Source organism: Epinephelus lanceolatus, chromosome 19, assembly GCF_041903045.1.
Source record: "Epinephelus lanceolatus isolate andai-2023 chromosome 19, ASM4190304v1, whole genome shotgun sequence".
Taxonomy (NCBI): domain Eukaryota; kingdom Metazoa; phylum Chordata; class Actinopteri; order Perciformes; family Serranidae; genus Epinephelus; species Epinephelus lanceolatus.
In genome coordinates this window covers 10245941-10264108 of record NC_135752.1, presented here as the reverse complement: position 1 = coordinate 10264108, position 18168 = coordinate 10245941, and the positions used below count along the sequence as shown (strand labels likewise).

The following is an 18168-nucleotide window of genomic DNA, read 5'->3' as shown; positions in this document are numbered from 1 at the left end:
CACCACCCCCTGCCCCACCATACATAACGAGCAGACCCTAAGAGTAATCGAGAACAGAAAAAAGACATGTTTGTACAACATAACCATTTTCATCATTGCTCTTTTGCTAATTTTTGCAAATACATTTGTTCAAACAAAAAAGGAAAAACTCTTAACAAAAATAAACATACGAACAAAAAGTATTCAAATAAACAAACAAACCAAGTACAGTACAAAAAAACACCTCATTTGCTCTAAAAGGGACAATGAAAAGGAAATTATATAATTCATTATTTACACCCTAAAAATGTGTAAAATGAAATAGCCAGGTTTAGTGGCACAAAAGCTTCATATTTCTACACCACTACAAATTTTGTATTTTTTTTTTACTGCACTAGATTGAACAGCTGTAGTTACTAGTTACTTTTCAAATTGATATTTTACATACAGACACGTGATGCATTAGCCCTCAGCATAAAAAGGTGTCACCTCTATCAACATTTAAGTATTACTTACATATTATATAATATATATACAGAAATAATAATAATGTAATAATACAACACTGACATTAGCCATTGTGCTTATTAATAACCAGAGCGGCCTGGTGTTGATGGGTGCTGCTGGGGCACGTGAGGGGCCGCAGCTGCTTCCTGCCTGGGCGGAGTCACAGCTGTGCAAACTGCCGCTTCCTGACTTCAGTTACCGCCACACTTTAAACACCAGGCAGCCTTTCCTCCCTGCAGCAGCTGCAGTGCCCGCTCTAATCAACAAGGAAGACTTATTTATCCGCAGAAAAATGTCTTTTACTCCGAAGAGGCCGTGCCCCGACCCAATGAACGACTCCCTGAACGACTCAATGGAGAAGAGGATACGGCGGATATCTATCGAGGGAAACATTGGTGAGAGCAGCACTTCTTATGGCAAAGGGGAAACTTAACATAACAAGCTAAAGTTACATAAAAACAGAAACCTAAGCTAACGTGTCTGACTGTTGCATTAGACAACGTTAACTAACGCTGGACAGTGATTTTTAGACAGTGATAACTCTGACATAGTTCATAGTTTCTAACATTAAAATTTTACCGCCAACTGCAAGACTAATATCTTTACCAGGACTAAACTAACGGTATAAGCTAATATACCTAGTAGCTAATATACCTGCATAATGTGTTGCTACATGTTTTATTATTCAGAATGACTGACTTGAATGTCTGTCTTCTTTGTGCTCAGCGGCGGGCAAATCTACCTTTGTGCGCCTTTTGGAGCAGGAGAGCGGGGACTGGGAGGTGGTACCAGAGCCAATCGCCAGATGGTGCAATGTCCAAACAAAAGGCAGTGACTTTGAGGTATTGAAACAGTGTACAGCATTTCCGCATTTCGAAGTAATGATCCGAATTCAGTGCTGACAGCCGACACCCATATACAGTATACGTGCTCTGCTGTGAAATGGTTTTACATCAGCATCACATCACATCACATCACATCTGCTTGTTGCCAGTTGGAGGTAATATGGCTCATCTTTATAAACTGCATCTCAGCCAACACTATAAATCCAGGATGAATTTCTTCATACACTATCCTGCAATCTTCTGGCCTCTCGCAACCACTGACTCAGCATCCACTGTGAAGATAACTGGGGGAGTCTTCATCTGTATTTAGAGTGCAGCTGCCATCTGTCCACATGTCTGCACTGGTCATAACCACCACACACCCTTAGGAACAGATGGTCCCACTCTGGACAGATGAACATGCCATCATCAGGGCAAACCTCTCTAACCTCCAACTCGACTGCAGGCCTGGCCTCACCCTCAGACTCATTTTCAGTGGTCCCATATAAAGACCACTGCTACTGTAGGTCTGACAATAAGCAGGATATTCAAGTACATATATTTTAGCCAGTATTTGGAAGCATATCAACCACATGTCTCTTTGTCCCACCATGACTAAGAATACTTAAATGAACGTCATTTGGGAATTTACACACAGTATAGGTGAAAGCAGATTTTATTATGTTGCACATCGATAGACTAAATATTTAGGAAGAGTGTGTGCTTTTATGGATGGCTGGGAGTAACCATTATTTTCATTGATGATTAATTCCTTCATTTAATTTTTTGGTCTCTTAAAACATTAGAAAGTAGCCAAATATGTCCATCACAATTTTGCAGAGTGAAAATGTAAGTATGCTTAGTATTTCTTTTGTTTGATCAACAGTCCAGAACCCAGTGATATTTAGTTTACTGTCACCTAAAACGAAGAAAAGCAGCAAATCTTTACATCTGAGAAGTTGGAACCGGAGAATATTTGGCAATTTTGCTTCACAAATGACTTGAGGTAATTTATTGATAATCAAAATTGTTGCTGACCATTTCTTTATCAGTCGATTAATAATGTCAGCTCAATTTTGATATCTTGTTTTGAATTACATTAATCTCCATTTTGAAGAAGAGCAAAATTTATATATTTTTTTTTTTTTTACTTGACATGAAAGCTGTAATTCTTGATTACCAAAGAAGTAGAAAATAAAAGCCCAAATGACCTTAAAGATATACATCTTTGTTACTACAGCTGGAAACTGTGCAAACAGTACTGAACACTGCCCTGCACACTGTGTAGTACAGTGTAAACTGATAGCACAGGGGTATTATCAGTATGGACAACTGTTAAGGAGTCCTCTAACAAGGCTCTTCTGCTGCCACAACTACTTACTGTATCCACGGCTACAGGAGTTAAATCAGGCGCCCTCTGCTGATCATGAGACAAACTAAGTGCAGCATCAGATTAATTTTCACTGTAGCCATCACAGGTATGCCCTTGGTATGGACTGAATGAGTTTAAGAAAATCCTGTCTCCGGTGTTGATCTTAAATGTTTTGATTTATTAATTTGAGCTAATAATAAAACTTAAATAATTTAATTTCATTGCTGCATTCATAGAAAATAATAAGATTAATTAATAATTAAAAGAAATTTTAGTTGCAGCCTTAGAATAACTACACAAAGCATGTCAGCAAAGACAACAATTGGTTCAAATGTCAGCTTAGATTTTGATATAGTATCTATAAATATCAATCAGCCTCTGCAAATTTAAAATAACCAGGTTTTAGTCATGCATTACTTGTACAAATATGTGGACTACTGTACACCAAGCTGTAATTGCAACAGTGGGGAGGTATTCATTTTATGCACAGTTTAAAATACACCCTATCTCTTATGTCCCAGGAGCTGACCACATCTCAGAGGAGTGGAGGGAATGTCTTGCAGATGATGTACGAGAAACCGGAGAGGTGGGCCTACACTTTCCAGAGCTACGCCTGCATCAGCCGGGTGCGTGCTCAGATCAGGTCGGCCAATGGGAAGCTCAGAGAGGCTGAGAATCCTGTGCAGTTCTTTGAGCGTTCCATCTACAGTGACAGGTAAACATCAGCCAGCATCGCTTGAATTGCAGAAAAGTGAAATGAGCTGCCTTAAAAATATTAAAGATCAAATGCATTGCACTGCTAAAAAACCTGGAAGTTGAAGTGTAAAACTGGCAGAGCTAGAAGCTGAACTGCATTATCTAAAGGAGCTAAGAGATGAACGACATTGCTAGAAAAGCTGGAAGCTAAACTGTACTACTGTTAAATCTGGTAGATGAATTATTGTCTGAAAGGGCTGAAAGAAGAAATGCTTTGTGCTTTAAAAAACTTAAGAGGTAGGAAAACAAAGTGGATTATAGCTGCTGCGCAGCGATGGGTCGGGTCCGGGCATTTTTAGGCAATTCTGAGCAACAAGCAGAAGAATTTGAAGACATTTAGGAATTTAGCAACACAATCTGTCTTTTGCATCAGCTGAGGCTTGAACTCACAACCTCTGAGACTAAGAATCAATTTCTATCTCACTGAGCTAATTAGTCAATGACAATTCACCTGTAGCTTCACAAACTGACTAAGCCAGACGTGCAGGTTTAGCAGCCGTCCATGCATGGAAAAGCAGATTTCAAACCACTGTAAAAAATTAGTTATCGAAACAAAATCTGAAAATACACATATTGCATGTAGACAGCATGGAGATGTTGGTAATTTGTTTGTAACAATGATTGATTTGCTCCATAAGTGAGAAACTGATGTTTAAAATTTTTAGATTGACTCCAATTGTTCACATTAGAGCAAAATTCAAAATGCTGTCAAAAATTCAGTTTTTGAGATAAAATTCTGATCACACATCATCTACCATGACTCTAGAATTTTGTCATTTTTTTCATGAACATTGAAGATTTATTTAGCAAAAATTTGCATGTATATGTTTACAGTACCGTTTACAGTCAAACATTTTGATGCACTGTAGGCTCAATTTTTGATAAATCAAAAATCTGAGAAATGTAGTTTTTATAGGACAGTCTGAAGATGCTCTGTAGCAAGTTTGGTGTCAATTGAGCAAAAATTGTGGGAGGAGATAGATTTAAGAAGTTTTAGAGTTTTAGAAAAAAATCCAGAGTGATGGACTTCATAATTTTTAATAGGTTTAAGTGTACAAATGTTTCTTCAGTATTGGGGCTACAGTTTGATGGAAGTTGTGAAGTTGTAGCACATATGGTTGATTTGTTATGAATTTTCAAAGTTTTGAACTTTAGACGTTTGCTGTAGCACCACCATCAGGACTATTGGCTTGAGTTTACAGCTGAGGATATCTGGCATGAGACTGGACATTTGTGCAAAGTTTGTTGAGTTTTCACCCATGGGAAGTATGATTTCCTCGGAAGAAGAAGAAAGAAGAAGAAGAATACCTAGGATTACAATAGTGTCCCAGCAGTTTAGCTGCCCGGACCCTAAATACAAGCATAAATGACTAGCAGTCAACCAAGTTTAAAGGTGGAGTCAGTGACTCTGGGAACAGATTGTTTATTTGAACTTTAACACCCAAACAAACATCCTCCCATCAGTTCTCCCTCAGAACTTCTGGTAATATCTCCACTGTTGTTGGGAGGAAGTTTTAATGCAATACAGAAACTTACTTTGAGCATGAAGCCCAGTGTTCTGCGTATTTCTCTGATTTACCAGTGAGGTGTATGAACTACATTGCAGAATAAGGTCTCCAATGATAGAGTGGTGGCTGATTCATATGAACCAACCAGCAGGAGAACACAAGCAGTGGAAACATTGGGTGTTTTGTGACTTCAGTGTATAGGATTGTGATGTTAATAGCTGTTGTCTTACATTCAACACACAGCTCTGCTTAACAGAGCAGCTCCAGTCTGCATTTGTCTTTGTCCATCAGAGGCACGGCACCCTTCATTGTTGATGGGCTATTACGTTTGACATATAATCAATCAGATGGTGCTGTGGGCGGGACATTGAGCGAGGCTACAAAGTAGTGGGTCTGCTCCATTTCAGTGGAGCGTTGTACCGCTTAAAACATAATGGTGCGGGCCAGACAAGCTGTTTTAAATGGAGTGTAACCTGTCAGCCAGCACCAGCAACTACGTAGTTGTCAGTTGACAAAATAAACAACGTCGGCCTAAAGGGCAAACGCCAAGGCAGCTTTACTAGTCGACAAAGAATTGCCTCCATGGACAGTGATGGTCATGGTGACATATAGACTGCTCTCACCACTGAAATTTAGCCACGTGTCACTTTTTAAAAGCTTCAAAATTCATGAGTAAGGTCTTTACTAATTTATTTTAAGTCGTAGAACAAAACGTGAAAGTCTCTTAAGCTTTTGTTAACCACAGACCTGATTTCAGGCATCTAACCAAAAACCCATATGAAATATACATGGACTTTGTTTTAGGACCCATTCCTGCAGCGCACTGTTACTTTTTCTTTTTTTTTTCCCCCAAATTGGCAGGTTAGACAGAAATGAATGGTTAGTTGTAGCACTACAGTTGACACATTCATGGACGTAAGCTGCTGAACTGTAAACTCTTTACTGCATGAAATAACAAAATTTTACCTTATAATTTCTAAAGTGTATGTGTCAGTTTACTGTACTGTATGTCTTTTTGGATTAACTTTATGCCGTCGTGGCTCATCATTTAATTTAAAAATATGTTTTGAAAGATAACAGTAATGTAAATATGCAGCTAGCACTAAACACTGATATGGCCTTTTTATATATTTATGTCATAACTTGAAACTCCTTGTCCATAATGTCCTCCTAGGTACATCTTTGCAGCCAATCTCTATGAGAGTGAATGCCTGAATGAGACAGAGTGGTCTGTCTACCAGGACTGGCACGGCTGGCTGCACAGCCAGTTTGGCAAGCACATCGAGTTGGATGGTATCATCTACCTCAGAGCTTCTCCGAAGGTACTCCCACGAGTCTCCTTAGCTTCTTTTACTACATTGTAAGACACAAATAATTACTTATAATGAAGTATCGGTTACATTTAAATGACTTTGCAATGGAGAATGGAGACGTTTTCACTTTTGACCATTAGAAAAGCATTGAATTGACACTCACTATCATGTAAATTTCCTTTTTGTGTGTGTATGTGTGTAGAGATGTTTAGAGAGGTTGCACCTGAGGGGCAGAGAGGAAGAGCAAGACATCCCTCTGGAATACCTGGAGAAACTCCACTTTAAGCACGAGAGCTGGCTGCAGCACAAGACCATGACGTGAGCCCACACATGCACACAGACTTTTATGGCACACTGTCATCAGAAACCTTTTAAAAATTGCTGCGGATATTTTTGCAGAGTCTGTTGCCTCTTTATTTAATCAAAATCTTACTGCAGATTTTCTAAATCCTCCAACATCATACCCAGTACCTTGAAATCAGCTATGGTTCTGCCTTTAAAGGGTGGAGACCCTTCTGACCTGTCTGTTATTGCCAAAGTATTTGAATCTCTTGTAAATGCCAGATCATTAATTATTTATCAAATCATGATCTCAGTGAATCTCAACCAGGTTTTAGATCAGGTCATAGCACTGTAACAGCGGCTATGCTAGTTACCAATGACATCATCAAATCCTTAAACGGTAACTGGCACTGTGCATCTGTTTTATGATTTATCCAAAGCATTTGACTCCTGTAGAACAGCTATTGGGGAGACTTGGCTGTTTAGGCCTTAGTGAAATGGCTCTGATTTGGTTTAAAAATTATTTATCGGAAAGAAGTGAGGGTGTCTCGGTAGCAAACTATACCTCAGCCTTGGTAACAAAGAACAAAGGTGTCCCTCAGGGATCTGTTTTAGTTACTATCTTATAAACCCAGCTGCGATACATACGTACGCAATCATCTACGAGGTGACATCTTTGAATCAAACCATAGAGCTCTTGCGGGATGCTTTTGAATCTCTGCAACTTTCATTGTTGAAATTAATCATACATTTAAAGAAGACTAACTATTTAACATTCACTCAACCTCTCTCTAAAGCAGCGGATCCCACTATTTTGACATTAGAACTTACATGTATGGAAAGACTCACTTCCTACAAATATCTGGACATATGGTAAAATGAAAAGCTGACTTTCAATGTGCATACTGACAGTGTATTTAGAAAGCAGGGATACTCATCTTGCTTTGCCCAGGGGCAACATATTTGCTGTCCTAATTTGTCTTTGCTAAAAGGCAAATTCAGTCGCAGCAGCCCCACACAGGTCAGGTGTATGCAGGGCATTTCCATTATATAATGGTCAGTGGGCCACCTGGCATGTGTAAACTGAGTATTACTGGCTTAGGTCATATTTGGTCTTTTCTTCCTGCTAAAGTCAATTTGAGGTCAGGGAAAAAATGTGAAAGCTCATTTCTATCTGTATTAGACTATGGTGGTGTGATTTTATTTGCATGCAGCTTCAGCCCTGCTTTAAATACTCGATTTAGCATATCATGCTGCATTATATTTTGTTACAATCACAGGTTCACACAAGCATCATTGCATTTTATATCAACCCAAAGGTCCTCACTGTAACACGGGGGAAATGCAAATGTTGCTATTATTGCCAAAACATTAATGGCTAAACTATGTACACATTTTCCAGCCTTTTATCTTTCATATCAGAAACTATTGCACTTGTTCTACAAATTGGACTGTTTTAAATGTCCCCAGGGTACGCTCAGAGCTTAGTGAAACTGCTTTCTCTTTTTATGCACCCTGGGCATGGAATGAGCTGTACAGTGTCAGTACCTTTAGAAGTTCTCCCTTCTTTGAATACTTTAAAGGCCTTTTAAGACTGCCCTGAAGGAAACATGTTGCTGTTTTCCATAATCCTTGACTCAGGTGGAATGTGTATGTGTATCACTGGTATGGCCTGTATGCCTTTCTACTTTTATGGTTTCCCTTGTGATGCTTTCATGTATTGTATGTGTTCTACTATTTTGATGTTATTTTTATTTTTATGTGAACTAATTATGCTGCAGTCTTGACCAGGACTCCCTGGAAGAAGAGAGCTAGCCTCTCTGGCTAAAGGATAAAGGATAGGATAAATAAAATGATTATTTATTTAAAAAAACTATGCATCTTTGAGGACAACCGATAAGTTTGCATTACAAAGGGTGTTAGTTACCTGACGGATCTTGTCCATTAGAAAAAGACCCCGTTAGTACGAGATCATGAGGGATTAAAATGGTTTGGGATACATGTGATTTACATCTGCCAAGAAATGAATGAGGCTGGAAATGGGCGGGTTGTTAGGTCCATTGTATGTACAGGATTTCCTTTACAAAGATGAACCGAGCTCCATTAACTTGAGGAAATAACTTAATTCATCTCCAGGAAACTGCATCCTTTTTTTCATGGTGCTCAAGCATCACTAACTGTGTGTTCCTTGTCACCTCTTGTCTACAGGATGGAGTTTGACTATCTCAGTGATGTGCCAGTCTTGACCATGGATGTAGAAGAAGACTTTAAGGGGAATAAAACAAAGAAAGCCGACATGATTGAGAAGGTGAATGACCGTTAAGCCCTGTTTAAAGATTTTAAATAGTCAAGTAATGCTTTTAAATTTGCCTCCTTCCAAAAACTCCAACTGGACTTTGAGATGACCTTTCCAGGAGTTAGGCATCCTGTTGCCCTGCTCTGAATCCCACAGAGGGGTTTGTGTTTGTGTCCAAAAATGAAAATTCAGCCATTATCTACTCACCCATATGCCGATGGAGGCCCTGGTGAAGTTTTAGAGTCCTCACATCCCTTGTGGAGATCGGCGGGGGGAGCAGCTAGCACACCTAATGGCAGATGGCGCCCCAGACTAACATCCAAGAACACAAAATTGAATCCACAAAGTATCTCCAACATGCTCATCCGTAGTGATCCAAGTGTGCTGCAGCCCCAACATAAAAAGTTGTTTTGAAAAACGTCATATGAACTGTTTTTAGCCTCACTGTAGCCTGTAGCTCTGACTGCTTCTCTGTGCTCTGCGTTACCTGTTGAGCTATAAAACTGTTTTCTTATAACAAATGGAAAAAACGTTAAATACAAATCAAGTCATTTCAAAATCTAAAAATATATGTATTTTGAAAGAAGACAGAATTAAGGTGCATTCATACCCAACTTAAAGTGTCTTTTGGAGTATTTCGCAACTCAGGAATTTTTGCCCTCAACAGCTGTGCTCACTAAGTGGGAGAGGCAGCTAATGCTCACGTTATTATTAACTTTGTTTATAGCAAAGTACAACTGACGGCTGCAATAAAGCGGTGTGAACATGGAGGCTCCATGTTCTGAGCCAGTATGAACCAAAACTGCAACATGCTTTATTATTTTTCATATTGTCCAAGGCAGTGCATTAGCGCTATACTCCTTCCGGTTCGTACCTTTCACATTCACTTAAACATTAGATTTTTGGACTCTACTAGACAAAGGGTGCTTGATGAGATGGAGGTTTTGCAGTGAGGAGCCATTCGACCTCCATAATGAGCATGGTTTTACTTTTGAAAGTAAAGTTTCCTAAATATATTTCTGTACTTTAACTAAGGACGTGAAGAACTTGTTACTGAGCGTTTTTATATTGTGGTATTGGTACTTTTACTCAAGTGAGGAATTTAATACTTAAGCTTGATTTCTGTCATCTGTACACTTTTGACAAAGTTGGCATGCTTACTACTTGCACATATATAAAATATTGCCTGTGGGCAGCTGATGTTTATGCACAAACTGGCTGTGGAACCTTTGAAACATGTGGACACCGTAATATTTAGCATAATAAATGGGAAGAAATCAAGGGTTTAATGTTATGTGCACTGTGCTCAGTGTGACCTCTGATAGTGACACTAGGCCAATTTCAAACTTGATATCGATACCCAGGAAAATATTCAATACTCGATACCATTTTCGATACAGCAGCAAAAAATTAAGAAGCATGTCATTTTTTAAATAAAGATCAGAACAGTAACATCAGTGATGACAACAAAAAATCCCCCCTAAATAAATAAATAAAGAAATAACCAGAAACAAGATCTGTCCATAAAATTTAAAGATAAATGTATTTATCTACAGCCCTGTTTATTTTCTGTGCTTCTGGTGAATTGGCACCATATTTTCATTGCTGATCAAATAGAGTTGGTAGTTTAGGCTCAGGATGCTCCTGTTTCTACCTCACTATGTGATCAGAGAACCAGGGGTTACGGGAGAAACCAAACGTTTTTTCAGCTTCAATCTGTGACTTGCAGTTAACATAACTTTTCAGACACACATAATTGTGTTGTCCTGTTAAACTAACATTGTCTGTTAATGTTACAGACGGGCATGACTGATAAAGTTTTCTGCTTAGCTCCCACATTAACGTTAGAAGTTATATTTTAGTTTGAGGCTAGCGACACCAGCTGCTCAGCTGCTAGTGAGGGGAGGAGCTGTACCTGCCATCTGCAGCATGCTGTGTTCACTTCACTAAATATTTCCAAAGAGCGCTTTTTCCTTTATCATTTTTGACCGAAACTGACTGCTCTGATCCTCCTGCAGCCGCGCTGGCCATATTACAGCAACAGAAATGTGTGCATGCATGCACAGCGACGACAATAAGCCGGGTTGCAGCGAGGGCTCTGTGCCTGCAAGACGCTGCCTGCACAGTGCGTGTCCGTCGGACCCGTCGCGCGCACCCGACAGGCGCTGAGGTGGCGTGCACTGTTAGTATTGATACTTTTGTAAATTAGTATTGTATCCGGATACAGCGTTTGAGTATCGATACTTTTCAGAGTATCGATACTTTTCAGAGTATCGATACTCTTGACGACCCTAGTTTCATGTTGATGGTAAACACGGGTGCATTTTTAGACTGAACAAAGAAAAGATGTGATTGTCACTGATGTTCATATTCACTGATAATGCTAACAGCTTGACTGTTGTTTCTTTTTCAGGTAAAGGAGTTCTTGAGCACGTTGTGAACATCACTTGATGGGAAACATAGACAGTGCCTGAAGAATAAAGACCAGATGGAGTGTTTTACACCAATGAAATGACAATTAGTTTTTTGTTTTGTTTTTTTACATACGTGTATATACACATATATTCCGTACAATCATCACATGATCTGACCTGAAGGATTTTTAAAAAATTTTATTAGTGTTTTCTTACATCTTTTTGTATTTATAAATGTTTTGTGTGCAAATGCATGTGTATAGGTCCTCAAAAATGACAATAAACTTGAAATACTTACATCATTTTGAGTATTGTGTTGTCTTTTATGTACCAGCCCCCTGTATACCATGGTAGCCAAGTGTAGGTAAATCTAGTCATTTCCACGAAGTATCAATACCTATCTCAACTCCTCCAGAAGATGTCGCCAGTCCCCATAACGGCAGTCTACTGGGCTATTTTTGACTGCTGAGTTTGCCTTTAACTGGTAATTCCAATGGGATTTGATTAAAGCTACTTGAAATAGGTGCCTTCATTTTCTCTTCTAATAGCTTATATTTACAGAGCTCAGAGTGCGTGGCAAGATGAAGCTCCACACTGATTTTTTTAAAGTGATTAAAATAAATACTGACTGCAGTTGAGTCAAGTTAATTTTAATATTTGTGTGTGTCAACGTACAAAATGAATACGCATGCTCTGCAGTGAACTAAGCGACTGCATTTAAAGTGTAATCTCTGTAGAAGTGATACTTTATCAATAAATTGGTCCAAGATTTCAGGATTCTTAACTATTTTCCATCCTGACAAAGTGCGTTAAACTGGTTTCATAGACCTGCCCAAATTATAATTTACCTATAGATATCAAAAGAACAATAGACAGACCATTTGTCAAGTTAAGTGTCTGATGCGCCACCTCAGAGCAACTTTCTGACCTCCACCCCCCGGTGGCGTCACGCTGGAGGAGGGATGGCACTTTAAATATTGAAAAAGACACACTGCGCTCTCAGAGTCTCTCAACACGCTCTCGACGAGACACAAAACGAGCCTTTTCCTTCAAGATGTCACCTGGACACGACCTGAAAGAGTCCAGCAAGATATGAAGATTGTGTGCTACGAGTTTAATTTGATTTGTAGAGTTGAAGAAATCATTCCAGCGAGATAGCTCCACCGACTTCTGTCTTACTTTTATCCACTTGAAAAGCGCGACAGCTAGAATAGGTGAAGATTTTCCAAACACCGACCACAGCAACACTTTGAACGACAGCTGGACGCCAGACTGATCATCTTTAAAGGCGAAGTTTGTCACCATGAGTTCCGACAAGAAGTAAGTTTATGATCTTTTCCTTCAGCTTGTCTAACTTTGTTGAGAACTTTACCTTGTGGCTCGCAGTACTATACGTACTATACGTTCAGGGCATTTCCTGTCCAGGTGTAAACGTGTAAATAAGTCATCAGGTGAACACCAGCTATGTGAAAATAACACGCGTTTAGTGTGTTATTAGAAGATTTTCTGTGCGTAATTCTGTTCTTTCACTGGCTCATCAGGTTTTGTTAACCACTGGTGCCACATTCATAGCTAAAACTCAGTGGACTATTGATAAGGCTTCTGAAATACTTTCATTCATACACGTTACACCCGTCATTGGCTGGATAAGCCACCGTCCCCGCACCGCTGTGGCTATGAACGGCCGGTAATCTAATTTCCAAGTACCTGTCAGTCTCAATTAGACAGACAGTCAGGGCACGCAGGCCAAGTTTCGGAGTGCTGTCTTTAGTCTTTATGAATAAAGCTGCATGTATCATGTGGTCTATGAGGTGACACCCCAAAAATCCACATTCGGCGCGGGCCAGCGTGTGCGTCCACGTTGCGCAATGACGCAAGAGCCAAAGCTGCAACAAATCAGACTTGACGATTACACGGAACCACACTTGTGAGTCTGCGAGCACTTTCCTGATATGCAACTGGAATTCATCAGCTGTTTGGAAATTTTCACCCGCAGCCAATGTGAGTTAGTTATAGATATAACAGCAACAGCCTGATCTCATAATATTTACCAAGTGGGGCCATGCTCCCTCAAAGTGTTACTACCGTCTCTCCAAGTAGCAAAAATTGACACCAAGAGTTACCTGTAATACCTAAACATGGGTGTGTGCCCTGTCCTTTTACAGGGGCTGTAGAAACAGTAAAAACACAAGACGATTCCTCATTCTTCTGTCATTTGTAGACATTGTGAAATGTGTTGCAACAGGGAAATGCTCTTTTTACAGTTGTTCCAACCATTTACCTGTGTGACTCTTCCTCTTGGTACTAAGTGGAACGCTGAATGCTCCTTTGTGCTCTGCTGAGTGATGCTCTGTGCAATTAGATACCCATCCATTTCCTCATTCATTCAAGTGCTGCTGGAGGAAATTCCAAATGTCAAGGTGGATTCAAGAAGCAGGGAGTTAACTACAGGTCAGATATTGCATAAAAGACATATAATCACCTGAGCGCACATGGCAGGCGTGTCCTGTGTAACCTCTACTCACTATGACATTAGACACTTTGATTTGTAAGCCAATAAGCTGCTGCTTCAACCTTTTTTATATTCCATAAAAGTCATTTTTCAAGCAAAACGCACTTACTTTTTTAATCAAACAAGTTGTCATGAAAACACGACTGAAGATCTTAGGATCTCACTTTGGACTGAGGGAACGTAATATAATTTTTTGACATTTTTCAGTTGTTAAATAATTGATAATTAAAGTTATTGTTAGTTGCACTCCTAAAATAGTGATTTCTCCCTTCAGTATCACTCACCTCAGGCAGATTCGAAAAGCAACAACAAAAAGGCACACTTTCCTCAAAAGTTAATTGCACAGTAAGGGTGGTTTTAGAAGTTTTATCAAAACTCTTTGAATTCATGCTGATCATTGCCTCTGTTCTTTCTGTCAGAGGTGAAAATAATTTACAGCCACCTTTCAATCCCTCAGATTATGAGTGTCAAAGTTTACTTTTGGGTGGTGTATCACTTTAACGCTCCTAAGTCATCACTGTGTTGCTGGTAGCACTGACTGTGCTGGGGGTACCTACCCTCATGGTGAACCTGGCTGGTGGGATTGGCTGCGTCACTCTGTAAAGAGATGGGGATGATCCCTGATCCCGAGCAGCTGATCCCAGCTCCTCACGCACCGCCAGGTTTATCCAGCCCCATGAGGTCACCAAGAACAGAAGCAATGTGAGAAGTTAGGAGATGAATGCAGCTGGTTGCTCTGACCCTCACCCAGCTCTTGATTTTTTTTTATTAATCAGACAGAGGAAGTCATGGCAGGAAATGAAAAAGAAGATCAAGAAGATTTGCTGCGGTACCATGACGTGAATGAGGACACAGGATCTTATCTGTTTTCAGACAGAAGATATGCATTTACAGTAGCTTCTGTTTTGCTTTCTGCTACCTGATTTCAACTTCATATATATCACTTAGACTAAAATGCTGGAGAGTATATTTAAAGGATAACTTTGTTTCTTGTTGTTGTTTCAACCTGAACCCTATTTTTGAATGTTTTTGTGTCTAAGTGACTAATGGAGACAACAGTTTTTTAAATTGGTCCAGAAACGGGCAGCTGTGAAACAGGCTGCAGTGTAACCAATAGAGGCAATTATCCACAGTCAATTTACATCCACTAAAAGTACTTGTTCTTGCCACTGACAGGCTCAGATTAGTTTAATATGTGTCTAACAACATTATGGAAAGGATCCCTACAGTGAAAGACCTTTTTGTTAAAGAGTAAGATCCTTTTTGTTCAACCAGAAGCAGCCCAGAAATTGCCATCACCAAACCCACCAAACTTCATTTAAATAAACAGTAATTTTAATGTGTTTAGAGCCAGCGGTTTTTCACATCTAACTGGGTGAATTAAGGGTTTATTTCAACCAAACCAGAGTTTTATGGTGGGTTTGATTGTTGGAATAGTAGAACGATTTACCAAGGCACTTTTTTCAGTTTATTTTGTTTCTGTTGACTTTGATTGAAGTGTGTTTTACAATGTTAAAATTACTGTTTATTTAAATGGAATCTGGTGGGTTTGGCGATGGCGCTTTTTGGGCTGTTCTAGTTTAACAAAAAGGTCTATCTCTGTAGGGATCCTTTCCATAATGTTGTCAGACACATATGAGCCTGTCAGTCACAAACACAAGCACTTCTAGTGGACATAAATTGAAGATGCAAATATTCCCAGAGTGATTACATGGCACCCTGTTTTGCAGCTACAGTACTGGCTGCAGCGCTCTTACACAGTACTGGATCATTTTCAAAAACTGTTATTCCCATTAGTCTGTAAGACAAAAACAAAACAAAACAGGGAAAACACTGGGAAACAGGGTCCATGTTGGAAAATACAGAAGTCACATATATATATATATATATATATATATATATATATATATATATATATATATATATATATATATATATATATATATATATATATATATATATATATATATATATATACATACATACATACATACATACATACATACATACATACAGTACAGGCCAAAAGTTTGGACACACCTTCTCATTCAATGCGTTTTCTTTATTTTCATGACTATTTACATTGTAGATTCTCACTGAAGGCATCAAAACTATGAATGAACACATGTGGAGTTATGTACTTAACAAAAAAAGGTGAAATAACTGAAAACATGTTTTATATTCTAGTTTCTTCAAAATAGCCACCCTTTGCTCTGATTACTGCTTTGCACACTCTTGGCATTCTCTCCATGAGCTTCAAGAGGTAGTCACCTGAAATGGTTTTCCAACAGTCTTGAAGGAGTTCCCAGAGGTGTTTAGCACTTGTTGGCCCCTTTGCCTTCACTCTGCGGTCCAGCTCACCCCAAACCATCTCGATTGGGTTCAGGTCCGGTGACTGTGGAGGCCAGGTCATCTGCCGCAGCACTCCATCACTCTCCTTCTTGGTCAAATAGCCCTTACACAGCCTGGAGGTGTGTTTGGGGTCATTGTCCTGTTGAAAAATAAATGATCGTCCAACTAAACGCAAACCGGATGGGATGGCATGTGGAATCCATCCGTTCACCTTTTCTGCGTCTCACAAGGACACGGCGGTTGGAACCAAAGATCTCAAATTTGGACTCATCAGACCAAAGCACAGATTTCCACTGGTCTAATGTCCATTCCTTGTGTTTCTTGGCCCAAACAAATCTCTTCTGCTTGTTGCCTCTCCTTAGCAGTGGTTTCCTAGCAGCTATTTGACCATGAAGGCCTGATTGGCGCAGTCTCCTCTTAACAGTTGTTCTAGAGATGGGTCTGCTGCTAGAACTCTGTGTGGCATTCATCTGGTCTCTGATCTGAGCTGCTTATAACTTGCGATTTCTGAGGCTGGTGACTCGGATGAACTTATCCTCAGAAGCAGAGGTGACTCTTGGTCTTCCTTTCCTGGGTCGGTCCTCATGTGTGCCAGTTTCGTTGTAGCGCTTGATGGTTTTTGCGACTCCACTTGGGGACACATTTAAAGTTTTTGCAATTTTCCGGACTGACTGACCTTCATTTCTTAAAGTAATGATGGCCACTCGTTTTTCTTTAGTTAGCTGATTGGTTCTTGCCATAATATGAATTTTAACAGTTGTCCAATAGGGCTGTCGGCTCTGTATTAACCTGACTTCTGCACAACACAACTGATGGTCCCAACCCCATTGATAAAGCAAGAAATTCCACTAATTAACCCTGATAAGGCACACCTGTGAAGTGGAAACCATTTTAGGTGACTACCTCTTGGAGCTCATCGAGAGAATGCCAAGAGTGTGCAAAGCAGTAATCAGAGCAAAGGGTGGCTATTTTGAAGAAACTAGAATATAAAACATGTTTTCAGTTATTTCACCTTTTTTTGTTAAGTACATAACTCCACATGTGTTCATTCATAGTTTTGATGCCTTCAGTGAGAATCTACAATGTAAATAGTCATGAAAATAAAGAAAACGCATTGAATGAGAAGGTGTGTCCAAACTTTTGGCCTGTACTGTATATATATACACACACACACACACACTCTTCAGCATGTCAGTCAAAATGACTGAATATGAAGTTTAAATCAGGCGGCAGAAAGCAAAACTGGCTAAATGCACAACGTGTGTATGTGTATGAAAACAGATAAGATCCCATATCTCCTCATTCACGTCATTGTAAACACAGGAAATCTTGTTGATCTTCTAGCTTTTTTCACCTCGCAGCCCCCCCCCCCCCCCCCCCCCCCCCCAACATCGCCTCATTCTTTCTTCTACATTTCATTTTACATACCAGTGTAATTATTTTTGATTTAGCACACCATTCAAAACAGGAATGCTGAACTCTTCTCCTGCACCCTGCATGTCTGTGTGCCACCTGTGGTATGTTTCTCATCATGAGGGTCTCCCTGTCTGAGGCCCCAGTGTAGAGCGATTAACATGGCTCCATAGACTGGCTATAGCCAGCAGTAAACCTGCAACATGAGCCTCATTGGCTCTCCTGTGTGGCCAATGGTTTTCACCATGTTACATGACCTGCCTCCATGCACACACACACACACAGACACACACACCATCGCCCAGACTTTAGTACCTGTTGCAGAAGTAAACGCTGCAAGACAGAGCTGTGTTCCTGGAAAGATCCTGAAGCATATATGTGCAATGCTTATTCAAGAATGAATTAAAATAGCTCCACCCAATTGTTTTGAATGAGTCTTCTCTCTGATCACCGACCAAATTCTCAGTGACAATTAAGGCTGTATTACGATAACTGGTTAAGTACAAGTTCTTCCCTGAAGCTGTTGGTATTTTCTGTTCATGCTGTCCTGGAAGGAAAGGAGACAGCACAAGCAAAACAGAACATCTGCAAAAATCTGGAGCTTAACGTTAGCGATTGCGTTCTCCACACAGCGCCGTGT

The 18168-nt window shown here is 39.8% G+C and overlaps 2 protein-coding genes across 4 annotated transcripts in view; both read left to right on the top strand.

The window, feature by feature from the left end:
• Positions 1–577: 577 nt before the first annotated feature.
• Positions 578–11553, top strand: dck (deoxycytidine kinase). The gene is made up of 7 exons (XM_033646397.2): positions 578–881; positions 1213–1328; positions 3204–3397; positions 6121–6268; positions 6462–6577; positions 8750–8849; positions 11251–11553. The coding sequence occupies exons 1-7, from the start codon at positions 593–595 to the stop codon at positions 11275–11277; spliced, it is 990 nt and encodes a 329-aa protein (XP_033502288.1). The 5' UTR covers positions 578–592; the 3' UTR covers positions 11278–11553.
• Positions 11554–12238: 685 nt separating this feature from the next.
• LOC117269694 (electrogenic sodium bicarbonate cotransporter 1-like) overlaps positions 12239–18168 on the top strand; it is a 41619-nt gene continuing 35689 nt past the window's right edge. For 2 of the 3 annotated variants that reach the window (XM_078162246.1, XM_033646925.2), the window contains exon 1: positions 12240–12571. In XM_078162246.1, coding sequence (XP_078018372.1) covers positions 12555–12571 — 17 coding nt within the window. In that variant the 5' untranslated portion in view covers positions 12240–12554. Of the gene's footprint in view, positions 12572–18168 lie in introns of all 3 variants that reach the window. The other variant, XM_033646920.2, reaches the window with a different exon arrangement.

Coding starts and splice junctions, on each gene's coding strand:
- dck (XM_033646397.2), top strand. CDS start 593: ATGGGTGCTGCTGGGGCACGTGAGGGGCCGCAGCTGCTTCCTGCCTGG. Junction 882..1,212: donor ATCTATCGAGGGAAACATTG/GTGAGAGCAGCA, acceptor CTTTGTGCTCAG/CGGCGGGCAAATCTACCTTT. Junction 6,578..8,749: donor CTGCAGCACAAGACCATGAC/GTGAGCCCACAC, acceptor TCTTGTCTACAG/GATGGAGTTTGACTATCTCA.